The sequence below is a fragment of the Pseudoliparis swirei genome, chromosome 1 (assembly GCF_029220125.1).
Source record: "Pseudoliparis swirei isolate HS2019 ecotype Mariana Trench chromosome 1, NWPU_hadal_v1, whole genome shotgun sequence".
In the NCBI taxonomy this organism is placed as follows: domain Eukaryota; kingdom Metazoa; phylum Chordata; class Actinopteri; order Perciformes; family Liparidae; genus Pseudoliparis; species Pseudoliparis swirei.
The window spans coordinates 1,107,774-1,128,471 of NC_079388.1; the positions used below are offsets into that span (position 1 = coordinate 1,107,774).

General features: G+C 45.3%; 1 protein-coding gene across 1 annotated transcript in view; it reads left to right on the plus strand.

Moving 5' to 3' along the window:
• The first annotated feature begins 241 nt into the window (after positions 1-241).
• Positions 242-20,698, plus strand: part of thsd7aa (thrombospondin, type I, domain containing 7Aa) — a 183,295-nt gene continuing 162,838 nt past the window's right edge. The window contains exon 1 of the mRNA XM_056420376.1: positions 242-392. Coding sequence (XP_056276351.1) covers positions 242-392 — 151 coding nt within the window. The remainder of the gene's footprint in view (positions 393-20,698) is intronic.

The window sequence follows — 20,698 nt, forward strand, 5'->3', positions numbered from 1 at the left end:
CTCACTGAGGACCCAGAAGAGAGGAAGAGGAAGGAGAGGAGGAACACGAGCGCACGCCTCCGCTGCGCTGGCCTGGGATTACTTCTTCTCGGACGCACCGGTGTGGACAAAGCAGGAGCAGAGCACACACACACACGCGCGCGCACACACACTCTCTCTCTCCAGTCCATAGCTCCTCGGCTTGTTTTTCTCCTCCTCCTCCTCCTCCCCTCCACTGCACCGGGAGCTACGGCGCGTGGCCATGGGGCTGGCCGGCAGAGCAGTGGGGACGCTGGGGGTCTCCGGGGGCCCGCTGCCCTCCCTCTGGAGGATGGCGCTGCTGCTTCTCTCCATCCGGGAGCTGCACGCACAAAGCGCAGTGGAAACTAAACCCATGTACATCTGGCAGACAGGTACGCCCCGCCCTCTTTACTATGTCAACACCTGGTGGAGGATGAGGCGCTGTGTGGGAGTCCTGAGTCCTCGTCCTCTCCTGCTCTTGCGATGCATGCTTCTGGCGTACAGCGGGGTCCTGGGACAAGGTCCGGGGACAGGGTGCGGGGACAGGGTCCGGGGACAGGGTGCGGGGACAGGGTCCGGGGCAGCTAGGGAACTTGCTCAAAGTGTTCTTCACGACGGCTTTAGGGTCTTTCTGTGCATCGGACTGTCTTAACTTCCTGCCTTGATTTGAAAGCAAAAGTTTATTCCCGGCGCCTCTCCTCAGCCATGAGGCGGACGCGTTGGAGCCATCTTGCTGGTGTGTGGTGTGTAACGTGTGTATTGTGTATTGTGTAACGTGTGTAGTGTGTAACGTGTGTAGTGTGTAACGTGTGTACTGCAGCCCCGAGGTGCACGCTGGCTGCTGGCTGCGCGTTGTGGACTGAGGCAGCCGGGACTCGGCTCACACACACGTCGTGCTATTGATGGACAAATGGTGGGTGTGTGTGTGTGTGTGTGTGTGTGTGTGTGTGTGTGTGTGGCTCTCTCCCGCTGTACACCATGAGCGCGGATGCAGATGTTTGATTCGTGCAGGAGTCACCCAGGAGGAGTGGAGGTGGGAGAGAGAGAGAGAGAGAAGCAACGATGCTGATGCATGGCCCAGCGAGCAGAGTGGAGGAGTGATGGGACCCCCCCCCCCCCACACACACACACACACCCATTGGGAGCCCGGGATGGCCTCTGGATGCAGCGAGAGATCAATGTTTTCTTTCACTTCGGTCTAATCTCTCTCTCTGCTTGGCCCGGGATCAATGTACTGGTTTCACTGGGATTCTGGAAGCAAGCCCCCCCCCCCCCCCACCAGTGGGAGCTGATCAATGGATACAGTCCTGACCACGCAGCCCAACCCCGGGATGCGATCGATGGTGACTCTGACTCTGTTTGTAATCCCAGAATACGTCACGCGACTTGATCACCTCGCTGTTATGGTCCGTGTGTGTGTGTGTGTGTGTGTGTATGTGTGTATCTGACTGTCCAGAGGCCGAGAGCTCCTCAGCTTTAGAGAGTATTTAATAACCGACATTCATAACCTCTTGTCCAACATAAAGTTATTGTGGTAATAATAATTATAATAATAATAGTAATGAAGTGAAAACAACTAACAACAACAACAAAGAACAGTTAGACAACATCTACATGATAAATTAAGAGCTATAAAAAAACTGAATCTAAATATCTCAAGACATTAAAAGTAGGTGAACATGAAGCACGCGGTCTGGCTAAGGGCGGGGGAGGAGATTATGGGGGGGGGGGGGGGGGGGAGAGAGAGAGACAGAGGGAGAGAGGGAGAGAGAGAGAGAGCAGGTTGGCCAGACAATGTTAACCTACATAGACATGTGTGTCTGTGTCTCCATGCCGTGTGTGTGTCTCCATGCCGTGTGTGTGTCTGTGTCTCCATGCCGTGTGTGTGTCTGTGTCTCCATGCCGTGTGTGTGTCTCCATGCCGTGTGTGTGTCTGTGTCTCCATGCCGTGTGTGTGTCTCCATGCCGTGTGTGTGTCTGTATCTCCATGCCGTGTGTGTGTCTCCATGCCGTGTGTGTGTCTGTGTCTCCATGCCGTGTGTGTGTGTGTGTTCTTGGATGTGATATTCCTGGACCGCCGATCCCTCCCCACGTGGCTTTTTACTCCACCTCAGCGCCTCCTGTCTGGGGGGGGGGGGGGGGGTCCGTTATCTCCTTTAGGAAAGGAGAATACAGTGTATTATAAATATATATATAAAGATGGAAATGTGCAGTGAGGTATTGGTCCAGATGGGTGCCTGGAAACAACCCAGTGGCTCCACATAGGGTCCTGTGGTGGGTGGAGTGTGTGTGTGTGTGTGTGTGTGGGGGGGGGGGTGTTCCAGAGAAGACCGCTCACAGCAATATGTTTCTGAAGTGCCGAGGGACCGAGTGTTTTCACTAAATGCTCTGAGTAAATATTGTTATTTAATCCACTGGCTCCTCCCCTGTGGCTGTGACCGTTACATGAAACAACAATAAGTCACGTGTGTCATCAGCCTCCACGCCACCGACATGCACGGGACCTGTAATCTGGCACTGTGTGTAATGTGTGCTGGCAGCGGACCTGCTGCAGTGTGTGTGTGTGTGTGTGTGTGTGCGTGTGTGGAGCACAGAAGGTCGGGGGATTAGATGCATGTTCCTCTCAGGACATGGCGGGGTGTCGTGACGGGAGCATGGAGCGTATCTGTTTGAGGGATTTTATGGTTTATTGTAACGTGAGTCAGTTTAATCTCTGAATGTTTCACTGGAGATTCATCTTCCTCCGTCACAGATTCATCTTCCTCCGTCACAGATTCATCTTCCTCCGTCACAGATTCATCTTCCTTCGTCACAGATTCATCTTCCTCCGTCACAGATTCATCTTCCTCCGTCACACAGGTGTAAGACGAGCACAGAGCTGTGATTGGCCTATCAACATGTATGTGGAACTAACTCCTCTTCTTCTGTATTAGTCCATGTATCTTTTATATTTGATATTTGTTCCGTTTGGTATTCTATTGTGACCTAATGTCCCTCATGTTGATACTTTATCTCTTCTCTAGTCTAATGACCACTGAAAGCTCTTTAACACTTCATCATTCACCCATTCACACTCTGATGGGAGGAGCTACCAATCACACTCTGATGGGAGGAGCTACCATTCACACACTGATGGGAGGAGCTACTATTCACACTCTGATGGGAGGAGCTACTATTTACACACTGATGGGAGGAGCTACCATTCACACACTGATGGGAGGAGCTATCATTCACACACTGATGGGAGGAGCTACCATTCACACTCTGATGGGAGGAGCTACCTGAGCTAGCTGTAAGCTTGTGGTTGCAGTTGAGATACAAGTCAGTGTGCAGTCACTTATTTTAATATGAGCGTGATCATCATTTTGACATTCATGTTTTTAGATGATCTTGTTTCCTTTAAATTCAATTCAGTTCATTTTGTACAAATTCCCCTCAGAGGGCTTTACGATCTGTACCCATCCCTGACCTTTGACCTCACATGGGATCAGGAGCCGATCTTTTCCACCACTGATGAGTTTGAATTCTTTGTAAACTATAAACTAATCACTCAATGAGGGCGTATTCACAGCTAATCTTTATGGCATTATTGACAGATACAACAAGAAGAGGGTTGGTCTAATGTATTTTTGGGGGTGGGCTGACACAGTAGCACAACACTGGGAGGTACATGCTGGAGAATGGGGGTTGTCACTGCTGATGGAGGGTGAGCACTCCAGTTTAATCCTCAGCAACAATGATGAGCTGAATGTGCATTTCCCCTCACGACTCAGGCAGCAAGTGGGTGGAGGTGAATGATGGGGGTGGTTGATGGGTGTAGTGGATGGGGGTGGTTGGTGGAGGTGAATGATGGGGGTGGTTGATGGGTGTAGTGGATGGGGTGGTTGGTGGAGGTGGATGATGGGGGTGGTTGATGGGTGTAGTGGATGGGGGTGGTTGACTGGGGTAGTTGGTGTGGGTGGATGATGGTGGTGGTTGATGGGTGTGGTGGATGGGGGTGGTTGACTGGGGTAGTTGGTGTGGGTGGATGATGGTGGTGGTTGATGGGTGTAGTGGATGGGGGTGGTTGACTGGGGTAGTTGGTGTGGGTGGATGATGGTGGTGGTTGATGGGTGTGGTGGATGGGGGTGGTTGGTCTGGGTGGATGATGGGGGTGGTTGGTTGCTCCTTGTCACATAAGATATTTGTAACCCGGTTGTTGAGTGTAACTGGTGCAGGCAGGAGGCCTCAGACCCAGCAGGTCCAATGGACCCTATGAGACGTGAAGTCACAAGGACTCAGGAGAGGAAGCAGAGTTAATAATGTGTGATGGAGAGATGAACATTCACCCATAAGGAGAGAGGAGAGGAGAGAGGTGCTCAGTGTATCCTAGAGGAGAGAGGTGATCAGTGTATCCTAAAGGAGAGAGGAGCTCAGTGTCTCCTAGAGGAGAGAGGAGCTCAGTATATCCTAGAGGAGAGAGGAGCTCAGTGTATCCTAGAGGAGAGAGGAGCTCAGTGTATCCTAGAGGAGAGAGGTGCTCAGTGTATCCTAGAGGAGAGAGGTGCTCAGTGTATCCTAGAGGAGAGAGGTGCTCAGTGTATCCTAGAGGAGAGAGGTGCTCAGTGTATCCTAACGTCCCCCTCAGCCTCTCAGCCTATAGCAGCATCTCTAGGTCTAGACCAGGTGAACCTGGTTCAGGTCTAACTATAAGACCATCAAGAGGAGAGTCCTCAGTCTCCATGAGGGGACTGTGTCTGCCTCCAGGACTGAAGGTGGAGCTGGTTCATAAAAGAGGAGGAGCTTGATACCTGAAGGCTCTGGCTCCTCCTACTTTAGACTCTAGGGACCACAAGTAGCCCCGCATTTAGTGAGGCAGCTCTCTAGTGGGGCAATATGGTACTACAAGCTCTCTAGTGGGGCAATATGGTACTACAAGCTCTCTAGTGGGGCAATATGGTACTACAAGCTCTCTAGTGGGGCAATATGGTACTACAAGCTCTCTAGTGGGGCAATATGGTACTACAAGCTCTCTAGTGGGACAATATGGTACTACAAGCTCTCTAGTGGGGCAATACAAGCTCTCTAGTGGAGCAATATGGTACTACAAGCTCTCTAGTGGGGCAATATGGTACTACAAGCTCTCTAGTGGAGCAATATGGTACTACAAGCTCTCTAGTGGGACAATATGGTACTACAAGCTCTCTAGTGGGGTAATGTGTTACTACAAGCGCTCTAGTGGGGTAATATGGTACTACAAGCTCTCTAGTGGAGCAATATGGTACTACAAGCTCTCTAGTGGGGCAATATGGTACTACATGCTCTCTAGTGGGGCAATATGGTACTACAAGCTCTCTAGTGGGGTAATGTGTTACTACAAGCTCTCTAGTGGGGTAACATGGTACTACAAGCTCTCTAGTGGGACAATATGGTACTACAAGCTCTCTAGTGGGGTAATATGGTACTACAAGCTCTCTAGTGGAGCAATATGGTACTACAAGCTCTCTAGTGGGGCAATATGGTACTACAAGCGCTCTAGTGGGGTAATATGGTACTACAAGTGCTCTAGTGGGGTAATATGGTACTACAAGCTCTCTAGTGGGGTAATATGGTACTACAAGCCCTCTAGTGGGGTAACATGGTACTACAAGCTCTCTAGTAGGGTAATATGGTACTACAAGCTCCTTAAGATATGATGGAGCATCACCAGTCAAGGCTTAGTAGGTGAGCAGAAGGACTTTAAATGTGATTCCTGGTGCTACGGGGAGCCAGGCTTGACACTTCTTGGTACAGTGCAGGACAACAACAGTCTGTGCAGAGCCCAACCAGCTGGCCTGATGGTCCTCAGTGGGGCGGTTCCCCTGTGAAGACCCAATGAATGGAGGCTATTTAGGCCGGTTTGAACCTCACACTCACACAAAGAACAACACAACGTCTCTGTATTGTCCCCGTTCAGGCCCAGACGCTCATGTGACCCACAAAAGAAAAGAAAAGAAGAGGCTTCACCTCACGTCACATGACCCACTCTTTGTTCTTCCTCCGATGTCCCCATAGCACCCCACCCCCCCCACCCTTGCCCCAACACACCGGCACCACCCTCTCTCCCTTTCTCAAAGTGACCTTTAACCCCCGGGGCTGAGAGGGGTCTCGAGAGTGTAGAGAGAAAGAGAGAGAGGAGGGGGGGGGGGGGGGGTAATACAGCAGCTTCTCCGATTCAAGGGTCAAGAGTCTGAATTCACCCATTTACACCAGTAAATGTAATCATCTCTGGTGAAGTGGAGGTGCACTGACTTCAGGTTTTAAAGGTGATATCCATACTAAAGTGCTCAATGTGTACATTTAATGCTGTAACAAATGTCATCTTTTATTAATATTTTAATATTTCGTTAGCTTACCCGGACACCCCCCCCCCCCCCCCCCACTGGTTTATGGTCGACATCACTGTTACACAGCCAGCACTAGAATCTAGTCCAAATAACATAATGCTAAGAATACTAGCGTAGCATTGTTTTGAGTCACACTAACAAAACTAAAGATTACAACTAACTCTGCAGGCTTTACTATATATATATGTATATAATAAATAAGTAAAAAATAAATTATATATATATAATTTATTTATTACTTATTTATTACAGTATGTTCATTCTCACTCATATAACTCTCAGTACGATCTTGAGGAACTGACCTTCCCTATTTTTTTGGGAGGTTTTCCAGTTTTCCTCCATTACATTATAAAATTATTTGCCTTTTTTTTAATCTAAGGGAGAAACAAAAGTTACGCAGTGAATTCCTCCAAGTCCAACACTCCTGTGATCCGTCCCACTGTGGGAGAGCTGCTTCACATCACAGAGAGAAACTCATCTTTCATAAATGTCTGCATGACAAGTGTTTATGTATCATATTTCTGTTCCTGTCATAGTTGAACTCTTCCTGAAGTTCACCATCAGAGTGCATCAGCGTAGAGGTCGGACACCTTGACATTACAACATAACGGCAGCATAAGAAAACAAATGAATTGTGTGAATCTCACATTTTCCAAAACAGTTGCATTGTTCATAATGTTGTCTGACATTTTCTGAAATAGAAAAAAAAGAAACGTCAGTTTTTAAAAAAAAGATACAAGACATCATTTGTTTACAAGTAAATATTAACAAGGAGCATTGTCAGACATGTTTAATAAAAGTGAGAATAATAAACACAACTCAGGCGTATACCGTCGAAGTACTTAGGATTCAAGACCGACGGCTTCAAAAGAAACAATGAAATAATACCAAAGTCAAAATAACACCAGGTATTGATAAAACATGCATGTTGGTGATCACGACTCAATAAGTCTGTAAACTTTACCTTTTAAAATTACGTTTATCTGAAAAGAGTTACTCTCATACTTGCTCTGTTATATGGAGCCACGACATTTACAACTTTACAACTGTATGTACCAGGCACTTATATACATATGTAGATATATATATATATATATATATATATATATTTATATATATATATATTTATTTACGATATGTATATGTCTTTATATATAATATATATATACATAAAGACATATATATATAGATATTTATTTACTATATGTATGTCTTTATATATAATATATATATATATAAAGACATATATACATATATACATACATATATATATATAAATATATATTTATTTACATATATATACATATATACACATATATATATGTATATATATTTATTTATAGTGATTATCATCTTCAGACCTTTTGTAGACATTAAATAAACATAAAGATGGACTGCTTGATTGCCAGAATAATTGTTCCTGTCCAGACACACGGTGACTCCTGTTCACATCCACGTCCTACCAACAACAACGCCATACATAATACCATAAAGTTGCTTTTATTCCAGTGCAGTATGACTATATATACTTCTCCCACCACTGCTATTTTAAATTGTCCATCCTCACCACGAGGTTGTCTGTTTTAAGCATATTTCTAACTTTCATTAAAACAAACAGGAATAAATTACCCCTTCAGATAATGTCGTTTTAAGAATCCATCAAATCTTCTAATTCCACCGTAGGAGCAAACGACCATGTTCCCTAAAATCAGTTCTCTATTTCTGGAGTACTTCTGATGTGAGAACTCCCGTTAATGAAAACATGTGGACGTTCCCGAGTGCAGGCGGAGCTGGAGGATCTCCATCAGGCCATGATGGAGGAATCATCTCTGTTGCCCCGGGATTCATCAAGTGCCAAATTGCAGCCATTATTCTGCGTGGGCTTGAAGAAGCTGCATCCAGCTGTTCATTCAGCCTGGCAGGCCATCCCAGGTGGAGGAGGGGTGTGTGTGTGTGTGTGTGTGTGTGAGTGCGTATCTCCCACACACACACCACCACTCCACTGAACTCTGTGCCGTCTTTGTCGTTGTCTCCGCCGTCTGCCGTCTCTAATCAACCCTGTAATCCCCATTAACGTCAACGCTCTCGTATTCTCGTGCTTCTTCTTACTTGACAAGTTAAAACATTTTTTTAGAATCATGTAGTTCAGCATCTCAAACGCCCTCAACACAAGATAAATGACAGCGCAACCCGCCTGCACCCTCCTCCTTTCTACTGTATGCTATTTCTTTTATTTCTCTCACCCACACAAATAGCTACAGCAACACTCACACCAACACACACACACACACACACACACACACACACACACACACACACACACACACACACACAGGGATGGGCTCTGCGCTCACTGCGTGTGCCGCGGGCCTCATTACTCCTGGTGAGGGGGTTGGCAGCGGGGGAGGGGCGCTGCTGTCAGCGTCCCACCTGCAGGCGGCGGACTCGGGGAGGCTGAGTAATTACACGGGAGCGGGGTTGCTGGGATGCAGGAGCGACTCCACTGCGCGGCTGCCACCTCGTACCCTTACCTGACAGGAGAGGCCAGAGCAGACGGAAACACACTCTCTGGTCGGACTGATAATGAAATGTCTTGACAGTGGCCGGCAGCCCCTAGAGGCCACAGTGGTTATTACAGCCACGATATAGGAAAAAGTGTTCGGCAGTACCAGAGTCTAAGGTACAGTTAAAGAATGGCTATAATTAGAAATACACAATCACAAAAATGAATGATTGGCCCTATTGATGGAGCTAAACAGGGGCGTCGTTAGGCCTATTTTAGGGGGCTTCAGCTAGCTAGCTGTTTTTTTAGGAACTGTCTCTGGCGAGCGAGAGTGAACGAGCAAATTCAGGAAAGACAAGAAATAACTATCGACATCTTTCTATTCTTTGCATTAATATATATTATAATATTTGTCTCCCTTGAATGGTATATAGACGCTGAACTAGTTCATCTTTATCTCAGTCATAGTGTCCAACAATGGATATCCGGGTCCCAAAATCTATTTTTCGGAGTTTGGAATTTGGAGCATCAAACAAACTGTTCCTACGCCGTCCATGCCCGTTCCACCAAGCAATTATCTTTGGAGGGTGGAGTACAGAACTCGGAGAGTAATCACGTAGGTCCAGCTTTGGGTCCTATTTCCTTGCTTTTCAGTCCCTACACTCTCAGTGATTTCTACGCTCTCCAAACCTTTAATGGACCACCCATCAAACACAGCATCATGATGTCTTCCCCATAAGATGGCTGACCTTAACATGTAAAGAGACATGAATGGAGGTATGTGGAGCATGTGCTGACGGACAAGATGGTTGAATGGTGATCCATTGTTGGTGTGTTGGTGCAGCCAATGGTTCAGAACAATAGAAGTCCAACCAACCCCATGACAGTGGTCAGCAATGTCTTCCTGCTCTCAGGTAAACCCTGGGTTTCACTCTGACTTATTCATGCTCCCTTGGTGGGGGGATTGGCCTAAGCAGCATCATGAGCTTTTCTTCCTTTCCACGCCATCCTCTATTTAGCGCTCCACCTTCAGCTAAACCTCACCTCCAGGATCTCTTATTGTCGATATAGCTCTCTTGTAACACAAGAAACACAGAACAAACACAGTAGTTCATTCCAGGAAATGTTCGCACACCCCTAGTGGAAGGGAGGTGTCGTCACAGGATGGAAAAAGCAGCAACAAAAACTATTCTGCGTGCAGATAATCTAGCCGACATCTTCACATAAGGAATTCAATATCATGTGACCTGTTGCCATATCCTGACATGCGATCGGGGTTTGGTAAGTCTCAACTTTAGATGGTAGACAGAAATACATATATATATATATATATATATATATATTAGGGCTGTGAAACGATTAAAATTTTTAATCGGATTAATCACAGGTTTTTGTGGATTAATCATGATTAATCACATATTACCGATATTCTCGGTATATTTTGTGAGAACATAGAGATTTATGACAAAAGACGGATATATACATTTATACATTCTTCTATACAATGGTGCTGCAACTCAGTAGTTATTTAGCAGTTTTCTTCCATATGGAACATTAATACATCTTCATCCTAAACAGAATGTTTAACCCTCCTGTTGCCTTTCGGGTCAATTTGACCCGATTCAATGTTTAATGTCGGTGTTCTTTGGGGTCAATTTGACCCCAGGCTATTTTCACTGTGTCAAACATATCAGAAATATCAACTTTTTTATTTATTTAAAGGGCTATTTAGGTAGTCAACAAACAAACATAAAGTACCTCACACTTAAACTTGGGAAGCAATATTAATTCTAATAATTTTCTGGAGGTTTTAATTGCTGGGGTCAAATTGACCTCGAGGGTAAAATATGTTCGTAAATGTAAAGGTAACAGGAGGGTTAAACAGAGCATTTTTCTCTTGTTTGTCAACCATTAACTCCACCATGATACAATCTAAAGGTGGACAGATTGACAAGTGACTTTTTTTTTGCTCGGTCCCGATGCGCGCGCACGGAGCTCTGTGGTGCGCCAGACGGAGATCGCGTAGAGACAGAGATGACATGCTGCTGTGGAGATACGATCAACAACAGACGTTTAGTTTAATAAAAGAACAAAGACGTGCTCTAGAGAACATGTCAGGGGGCGGGCCAATCTCTTTAATGTCATGCGATCTACCAACACTACGCCGCGATCGACTGGCAGGTCGCGATCGACGTGTTGAGACCCTGATCTACAGGAAGTAAAAGTCGTAACAAGGTTTCCGGAGGTGAACCTGCGGAAGGATCATTACCGATGAACAGACCGTCTGCATGAGAGCGGACAGAGTTCAGATTGAAGTGGTGTATTGGAAGCTCATTTTGCAAGTGACTTTTTCGTCCCGACGACCAACAACAGACGGATTGGAAGCTCATTCTGCGCATGCGTTAAATGCGTAAAAAAAAAAAAACTAGTTAAACCTGTAATTGGATTAACTGAGTTAACGCGTTATTTTTCACAGCACTAATATATATATATATATATATATATAAAGACATATATACATATGTATATTTACTATATGTATATGTCTTTATTAGTGCTGTGAAAAATAACGCGTTAACTCAGTTAATCCAATTACAGGTTTAACTAGTTATTTTTTTAAAAACGCATTTAACGCATGCGCAGAATGAGCTTCCAATCCGTCTGTTGGTCGTGGGACGAAAAAGTCACTTGCAAATGAGCTCATACACCACTCAATCTGAACTATGTCCGCTCATGCAGACGGTCTGTTCATCGGTAATGATCCTTCCGCAGGTTCACCTCCGGAAACCTTGTTACGACTTTTACTTCCTGTAGATCAGGGGTCTCAACACGTCGATCGCGACCTGCCAGTCGATCGCGCGAGTGTCGGTAGATCGCATGACATTAAAAGATTGGCCCGCCCTGACATGTTCTCTATAGCACGTCTTTGTTCTTTATTAAACTAAACGTCTGTTGTTGATCGATCTCCACAGCAGCATGTCATTTCTGTCTCTTCGCGTTGCGTTAACACTTATCGATCTCCGTCTGGCGCGCCACAGAGCTCCGCGCGCATCGACCGAGCAAAAAAGTCACTTGTCAATCTGTCCACCTTTAGATTGTATCATGGTGGAGTTAATGGTTGACAAACAAGAGAAAAATGCTCTGTTTAACCCTCCTGTTACCTTTACATTTACTAACATATTTACCTCGGTCAATTTGACCCCCGCAATTAAAACCTGCAGAAAATTATTAGAATTAATATTGTTTCCCAAGTTTAAGTCTGAGGTACTTTATGTTTGTTTGTTGACTACCTAAATAGCCCTTTAAATAAATAAAAAAGTTGATATTTCTGATATGTTTGACACAGTGAAAAAGCCTGGGGTCAAATTGACCCCAAAGAACACCGACATTAAACATTGAATGGGGTCAAATTGACCCGAAAGGTAACAGGAGGGTTAAACATTCTGTTTAGGATGAAGATGTATTAATGTTCCATATGGAAGAAAATCAAATAACTGCTGAGTTGCAGCACCATTGTATAGAAGAATGTATAAATGTATATATCCGTCTTTTGTCATAAATCTCTATGTTCTCACAAAATATACCGAGAATATCGGTAATATGTGATTAATCATGATTAATCCACAAAAACCTGTGATTAACCCGATTAAAAATTTTAATCGTTTCACAGCCCTAGTCTTTATATATATGTCTTCATATTTTCTGTTCTTTTTGCTGCACCAGGTCTTAACAGAAACATCATCCTATCAGATTTACCCTGAACCTAGCCTGAACCTAACCCTTAAGTTGGGCTTTAGACCAGTACCATAGCTACCATTAAAGACAATTAGGCAATAAAGGTTCCAATTTATTCTGGATATTTTGTGTGTTTCTTCTAAACTGGGGGGACTTCTATAGAATTAAAATGTATGTCAAGTTATCAAGGTTAATTAAAAACAGCGTGTAACCCATCCTGTTTGGAAATAACTATTTAAATCACGTAGAAAACAAAAGCATAGCACTTTCACGATGATTTCATTGGATCATTGATGTGTTTTCTACTTTGTTTTAGATGTTAAATGACTCGGAGCATGAGCCCATTAGCTACCGTTGTTCGTTAGCTCCTTGGTTAGCTGTTGTTACATCAGGGGAAATACATTCCAAAGGTGTTCAACATTAGATATCTTATACATCCTACACCCAGAAGGTGGTACAGGCCAACTTCCTGTGTCGGACAGTTTTGAATGACATCATGAGTCCGTCGTCACCTCTTGGCTAACGCGATGACTTCATTGGGGGAAACCAGCGAGTCTTACTTAGTGCTAATCGGGCTCAGCCACAGGATCTGATGGCTCTGGTGAGGGTGTCGTGCAGCTGAGGGCGTAGAAGTGGAGGCATTACTGTGGCTCTGGGTAGTATCTGGATAGTATATGGATAGTATCTAAATACTATCTGGATAGTACCTTGATAGTATCTGAATAGTATCTAGATAGTATCTGGATATTATCTGTATAGTATCTGAATAGTATCCGGATAGTATGTGGATAGTATCTGGATAGTATCTGTGTAGTATCTGAATAGTATCTGGATAGTATCTGAATAGTATCTGGACAGTATCTGGATAATATCTGGATAATTTTTGAATAGTATCTGGATAGTATCTGGGTAGTATCTGGATAGTATCTGGGTAGTATCTGGAGAGTATCTGGATAGTATGTGGATAGTATCTGTGTAGTATCTGAATAGTATCTGGATAGTATCTGAATAGCATCTGAATAGTATCTGGACAGTATCTGGATAATATCTGGATAGTTTTTGAATAGTATCTGGATAGTATCTGGGTAGTATCTGGATAGTTTCTGGGTAGTACCTGGATAGTATCTGGATAGTATCTGGGTAGTATCTGGATAGTATCTGGATAGTATCTGGGTAGTATCTGGATAGTATCTGGGTAGTATCTGTGTAGTATCTGGATAGTATCTGGATAGTATTTGGGTAGTATCTGGGTAGTATCTGTGTCGTATCTGGATAGTATCTGGGTAGTATCTGTGTAGTATCTGGATAGTATCTGGATAGATAGAAAGACAGGCGCTTCTTTGTTGTCCTGAATAACAAGCAGAGTCGCTGGCGACAACAACGAAATGGCCTACCTCAAGGTAGCGTGCTGGCCCCACTACTATATAACATCTACACCAACGACCAGCCAATGGACCAGAATACTGAGCGTTTCATCTATGCCGACGATCTCTGTGTAACATCCCAAGAGAACTTGTTTGAAGCAGTAGAAGCAAACCTCACCACAGCCCTAGATGAGCTACTCCTCTATTATGAGCGCAACCACCTACATGCCAACCCTGCAAAGACCCAAGTCTGCTCCTTCCATCTCAGGAACTGTGAAGCCAACCGACCACTTAACATCAAATGGTCTGGAACACTACTTGAGCACTGTACCCACCCTGTCTACCTTGGAGTAACCCTGGATCGTACTCTCACCTTTATAGAACACATCAAAAAGACAAAATCCAAAGTCGGTTCCCGAAACAACATTCTACGGAAACTGACCAACTCCAAATGGGGAGCCACAGCACACACATTAAAATCTACTGCTCTGGCCCTGTGCTATTCCTCTGCAGAATATGCATGCCCTGTTTGGGAGAGGTCAACCCATGCCCAGAAACTTGACCCAGCCTTGAACAACACCTGCCGTCTGATCACTGGCTGCTTGAAACCCACCAACACAAGCAACCTGCACCTCCTCGCTGGCATTGCACCTGCTGATATAAGATGGAAAGTTGCCAGCCGAGTCGAGAAAACAAAAGCTACTAGCGATGAACGCCATCTCCTCCATGGATGTCACCCTCCGGCCCAACGGCTAAAGTCAAGAAAAAGTTTTCTCAGCCAGGTCCAGCCCCTAACAAAGTCTCGGGAAGAAACCAGAATACAACTCTGGATGGAAAAACTTGAGAATGACCCACCTCCAACTGACATGGGAATACCCCCCACTGAAAACCTACCCCCTGGCCAAGAAGCATCATGGGCTCAATGGAAAACACTCAACCGCCTTAGAACAAGAACGGGACGATCCAAAGATGCTCTGGTCAGATGGGGCTACAAGACTGGCCCAACCACCTGTGAATGTGGACAAGCAGACCATACAATGGAGCACTGCCTTGTCTGCCCTCTACTACCTAACCCTTGCAGCCCAAAAGACCTTGCAGTATTCAACAAAAACGCAAAGGACTGTGTTAAGAAATGGGAAACTGCCATATAACTATCACGCTTCAGTGAAACGAAAAGAAGAAGATCTGGATAGTATTTGGGTTGTATCTGGGTAGTATCTGTGTAGTATCTGGATATTATCTGTGTAGTATCTGGGTAGTATCTGTGTAGTATCTGGGTAGTATCTGTGTAGTATCTGGGTAGTATCTGTGTAGTATCTGGGTAGTATCTGTGTAGTATCTGGATAGTATCTGTGTAGTATCTGTGTAGTATCTGGGTAGTATCTGTGTAGTATCTGTGTAGTATCTGGATAGTATCTGTGTAGTATCTGGATAGTATCTGGATAGTATCTGTGTAGTATCTGGATAGTATCTGGGTATTATCTGTATAGTATCTGTGTACTATCTGGATAGTATCTGTGTGTGCTGGCAGAACCTCAGAGACACAGCCACGTGGTGGAGTTCTGTAGTTCTGAGGGTTATAAATAGCCAACGAGCTGACACAAGCCAACACGTCACAGAAAGTGTGAGGACATATGTTATAATGTTGTTCATGACTATACCTATCAGGCAACACCTGCATACCTGCAGTAGGACTGAAGGACATCCCTACCTGCAGACTGAAGGACATCCCTACCTTAAGACTGAAGGATATCCCTACCTACAGACTGAAGGACATCCCTACCTGCAGACTGAAGGACATCCCTACCTTAAGACTGAAGGATATCCCTACCTACAGACTGAAGGACATCCCTACGTGCAGACTGAAGGACATCCCTACCTTAAGACTGAAGGACATCCCTACCTACAGACTGAAGGACATCCCTACGTGCAGACTGAAGGACATCCCTACCTGCAGACTGAAGGACATCCCTACCTTAAGACTGAAGGACATCCCTACCTGCAGACTGAAGGACATCCCTACCTTAAGACTGAAGGACATCCCTACCTGCAGTAGGACTGAAGGACATCCCTACCTGCAGACTGAAGGACATCCCTACCTGCAGTAGGACTGAAGGACATCGCTACCTGCAGACTGAAGGACATCCCTACCTACAGACTGAAGGACATCCCTACCTGCAGACTGAAGGACATCCCTACCTGCAGACTGAAGGACATCCCTACCTACAGACTAAAGGACATCCCTCAGGATTTAGAAAACACCACAGCACCGAGACAGCACTGGTGAAAATTACAAATGACCTCTTAATGGCAGCAGATAGAGGACTCCTCTCTGTACTGGTCTTGTTAGACCTTAGTGCTGATAGAGGACTCATCTCTGTCCTGGTCTTGTTAGACCTTAGTGCTGATAGAGGACTCATCTCTGTCCTGGTCTTGTTAGACCTTAGTGCTGCATTCGACACCATTGACCATGACATCCTGTTACAGAGACTGGAGCAGTCGATTGGCATTTCAGGCACGGCACTAATTTGGTTTAAATCCTATTTATCAGATCGATCTCAGTTTGTATTTGTAAACGATGACGCCTCGATAACCACCAACGTTAATCACGGAGTTCCACAAGGTTCTGTGCTTGGACCAATTTTATTTACCTTATACATGCCTCCTTTGGGCAATATTATCAGGAAACACTCCATAAACTTTCATTGTTATGCAGATGATACTCAACTATATTTATCGATAAAACCAGAGGAGAGCAACCAACTCGGTAAAATTCAAGCATGTCTTAAAGACATAAAAACATGGATGACCTGCAACTTCTTGATGTTAAACTCAGACAAAACCGAAGTAATTTTAATCGGCCCTGAGCACCTCAGAGATCAATTATCTGGTGATGTGGATTCTGTAGACGGCATTGCCCTGGCATCCAACACCACTGTAAAGAATCTTGGCGTTATCTTTGATCGGGACTTGTCCTTTAACTCCCACGTAAAGCAAACCTCAAGGACTGCATTCTTTCATCTATGTAATATTTCAAAAATCAGGCACATCTAGTCTCAAAAAAATGCAGAAAAATTGGTTCACGCGTTCGTTACTTCGAGACTGGATTACTGCAACTCCTTATTATCAGGCTGCTCTAATAAATCTCTTAGGTCCCTCCAGTTGATCCAGAATGCTGCAGCTCGTGTTCTCACTAAAACTAAGAAAAGAGATCACATCACTCCTGCACTAGCTGCTCTGCACTGGCTCCCAGTAAAATCAAGAATCACTTTTAAAATTCTTCTCTTAACGTACAAAGCCTTGATTGGTGATGCACCATCATATCTTAAGGAGCTTGTAGTACCATATTGCCCACTAGAGAGCTACGCTCACTAAATGCGGGACTACTTGTAGTTCCTAGAGTCTTAAAAAGTAGAATGGGAGCCAGAGCCTTTAGTTATCAAGCTCCTCTTTATGGAACCAGCTTCCAATTTCAGTCCGGGAGGCAGACACAGTCACCTCGTTTAAGAGTAGACTTAAGACCTTCCTCTTTGACAGAGCTTATAGTTAGGGCTGAATCAGGTTCACCTGGTCCAGCCCCTTGATATGCTGCTATAGGCCTATAGCTGCCGGGGGACGTTTAAGGATGCACTGAGTACCTATCTCCTCTTTTTTCTCTCCTTAAGGATGCATTTTCATCTCTCAATCACACGTTACTAACTCTGCTTTCTCCCCGGAGTCCTTTTGACTTCACGTCTCATGGGATCATCGGGCCCTATGAGACGGCATAGATCCTATCTGCCTGATGGATCATCGAGGTCTGGGTCGTGGAATTCCTGCTCCTGACTACGCCACTGTCCTGTTGAGACTCCGCCCACTGTTGAGACTCCGCCCACTCCTCCTCCCCACCGCCATCTGCCTGATGGATCGTGGAGGTCTCCATCGTGGAATATGCCTACTATGAACTATTCATGCACTCTGTCATATTCATTGAATGTATTTTAACTCTAAATCTGTCCTTCTGTACACATTACATCTATTGCATCTGTCCATCCTGGAGAGGGATCCTCCTCTGTTGCTCTCCTGCAGGTTTCTTCCCTTTTTTTCCCCCTGAAGGGTTATTTGGGAGTTTTTCCTGGTCCGATGTGAGGTTTTGGGGCAGGGATGTCTATGTGTACAGATTGTAAAGCACTCCGAGACAAATTTGTAATTTGTGAAATTGGGCTATACAAATAAACTGAATTGAATTGAATCCGTACCTACAGACTGAAGGACATCCCTACCTACAGACTGAAGGACATCCCTACCTGCAGACTGAAGGACATCCCTACCTGCAGACTGAAGGACATCCCTACCTACAGACTGAAGAACATCCCTACCTGCAGACTGAAGGACATCCCTACCTACAGACTGAAGAACATCCCTACCTACAGACTGAAGGACATCCCTAGCTACAGACTGAAGGACATCCCTACCTGCAGACTGAAGGACATCCCTACCTACAGACTGAAGGACATCCCTACCTGCAGACTGAAGGACATCCCTACCTACAGACTGAAGGACATCCCTACCTGCAGACTGAAGGACATCCCTACCTACAGACTGAAGGACATCCCTACCTGCAGACTGAAGGACATCCCTACCTACAGACTGAAGGACATCCCTACCTACAGACTGAAGGACATCCCTACCTACAGACTGAAGGACATCGCTACCTTAAGACTGAAGGACATCCCTACCTACAGACTGAAGGACATCCCTACCTACAGACTGAAGGACATCCCTACCTACAGACTGAAGGACATCCCTACCTGCAGACTGAAGGACATCCCTACCTACAGACTGAAGGACATCCCTACCTACAGACTGAAGGACATCCCTACCTACAGACTGAAGGACATCCCTACCTGCAGACTGAAGGACATCCCTACCTACAGACTGAAGGACATCGCTACCTTAAGACTGAAGGACATCCCTACCTACAGACTGAAGGACATCCCTACCTACAGACTGAAGGACATCCCTACCTACAGACTGAAGGACATCCCTACCTGCAGACTGAAGGACATCCCTACCTACAGACTGAAGGACATCCCTACCTGCAGACTGAAGGACATCCCTACCTGCAGACTGAAGGACATCGCTACCTGCAGACTGAAGGATATCGCTACCTGCAGACTGAAGGACATCCCTACCTACAGACTGAAGGACATCCCTACCTGCAGACTGAAGGACATCCCTACCTACAGACTGAAGGACATCGCTACCTGCAGACTGAAGGACATCGCTACCTGCAGACTGAAGGACATCCCTACCTACAGACTGAAGGACATCCCTACCTGCAGACTGAAGGACATCCCTACCTGCAGACTGAAGGACATCCCTACCTGCAGACTGAAGGACATCCCTACCTGCAGACTGAAGGACATCCCTACCTACAGACTGATCCCTACCTTAACTCAGCTGACAGCAGAACTGTGCCTCTGACTTTCATTGATGGGACAGAAGTGTTTCCTGGAGGTATGATTATGAGAGTCCAGTCCTCATCCAGACCAGCCAGGTCTCTGCAATCAGGTTCCGGTCCAGTAAGCACAGCCCGGGGAGAGCTGTGCTCAGAATGCAGAGGGACGTGTGAATGTATGCAGAGTGAGGACATCTCAGCAGGTCTGTGACGACTGCTTCCAGAAAAGAGACATGAACATATTATATATGTGTTCCTCTGAGACACTCGTGGTGTTGGGAGTGAGACACTTGGCATCGGTTCTCCTCCTCAGGCACAGTTTGCTCTTTTTCTTAAACATATATGCTTATATATATATACTGTATATATATATAACTATTCATATTTATATATATGTATATATATCAATATATACATATATTGATATATATATATATATATATTTATATATATACCAATACTACACCTATGCTACATGATACACATATATATATATATTAATATTGATATCCGTATATATGTATATATATAAATATGTATATATAAATAGATATTTCACGTAGGTTGAGGTTTACTTCATATCTTTGAGGCTCTCTCTCTGTGATCTGAGTTAGTGACCTACAGATTGCTGTCTGAGAACAACACTGCATTCCTTTAACAGTGGACGGGTTGTCGACCAATCAGCTGCCAGAGTTACTCCAGCTCTTCTTTACCTTTAGTGGCACTACAGTTCAGAGCACACGGGAAGAGACGCTGTGGAAACAAGATAAAGAGGTTGGTTTCACTCGCGTGGTTTCTCTTCTGAAGGCGTCTACGGGGCCGCGAGTTAAGTGAGTTACAGGCGCCGCTCCATTCATCATACTTATGGCCGTCACTGAGCCGTACCCTCCTCCTCCTCCTCCTCCTCCTCCTCATCCACACAATGCACCGTTTCCCAAAAAGCCCCCGTGGCCCTCTCTGACCGGTCCCCACAGTACAGCTCTGTGTGGACCGGTTGTCTCGTAACGGTTGACAGCAAATGCAAAAAACAATGATGACATCATTGTTTTGTTTGATGTATGTCATTCAATATGCAACACACATAAACTAGTGTAGCATACCGATGGGAGGAGCCACCATGCAAGGTGACCATCAGGACGAGCTAACAGCTAGAGGAGCCATGCTGCGGCGAAGCGTCTCGCTCACGCACACATCCACGTGGACGAGCGGGGAATCGAACCGCCCAATCATGTTCACCGTGCGGGCCGTCGCCAACCAATCAGGGCGCCGCAGTGCGGCTGCGTGGTTTAAA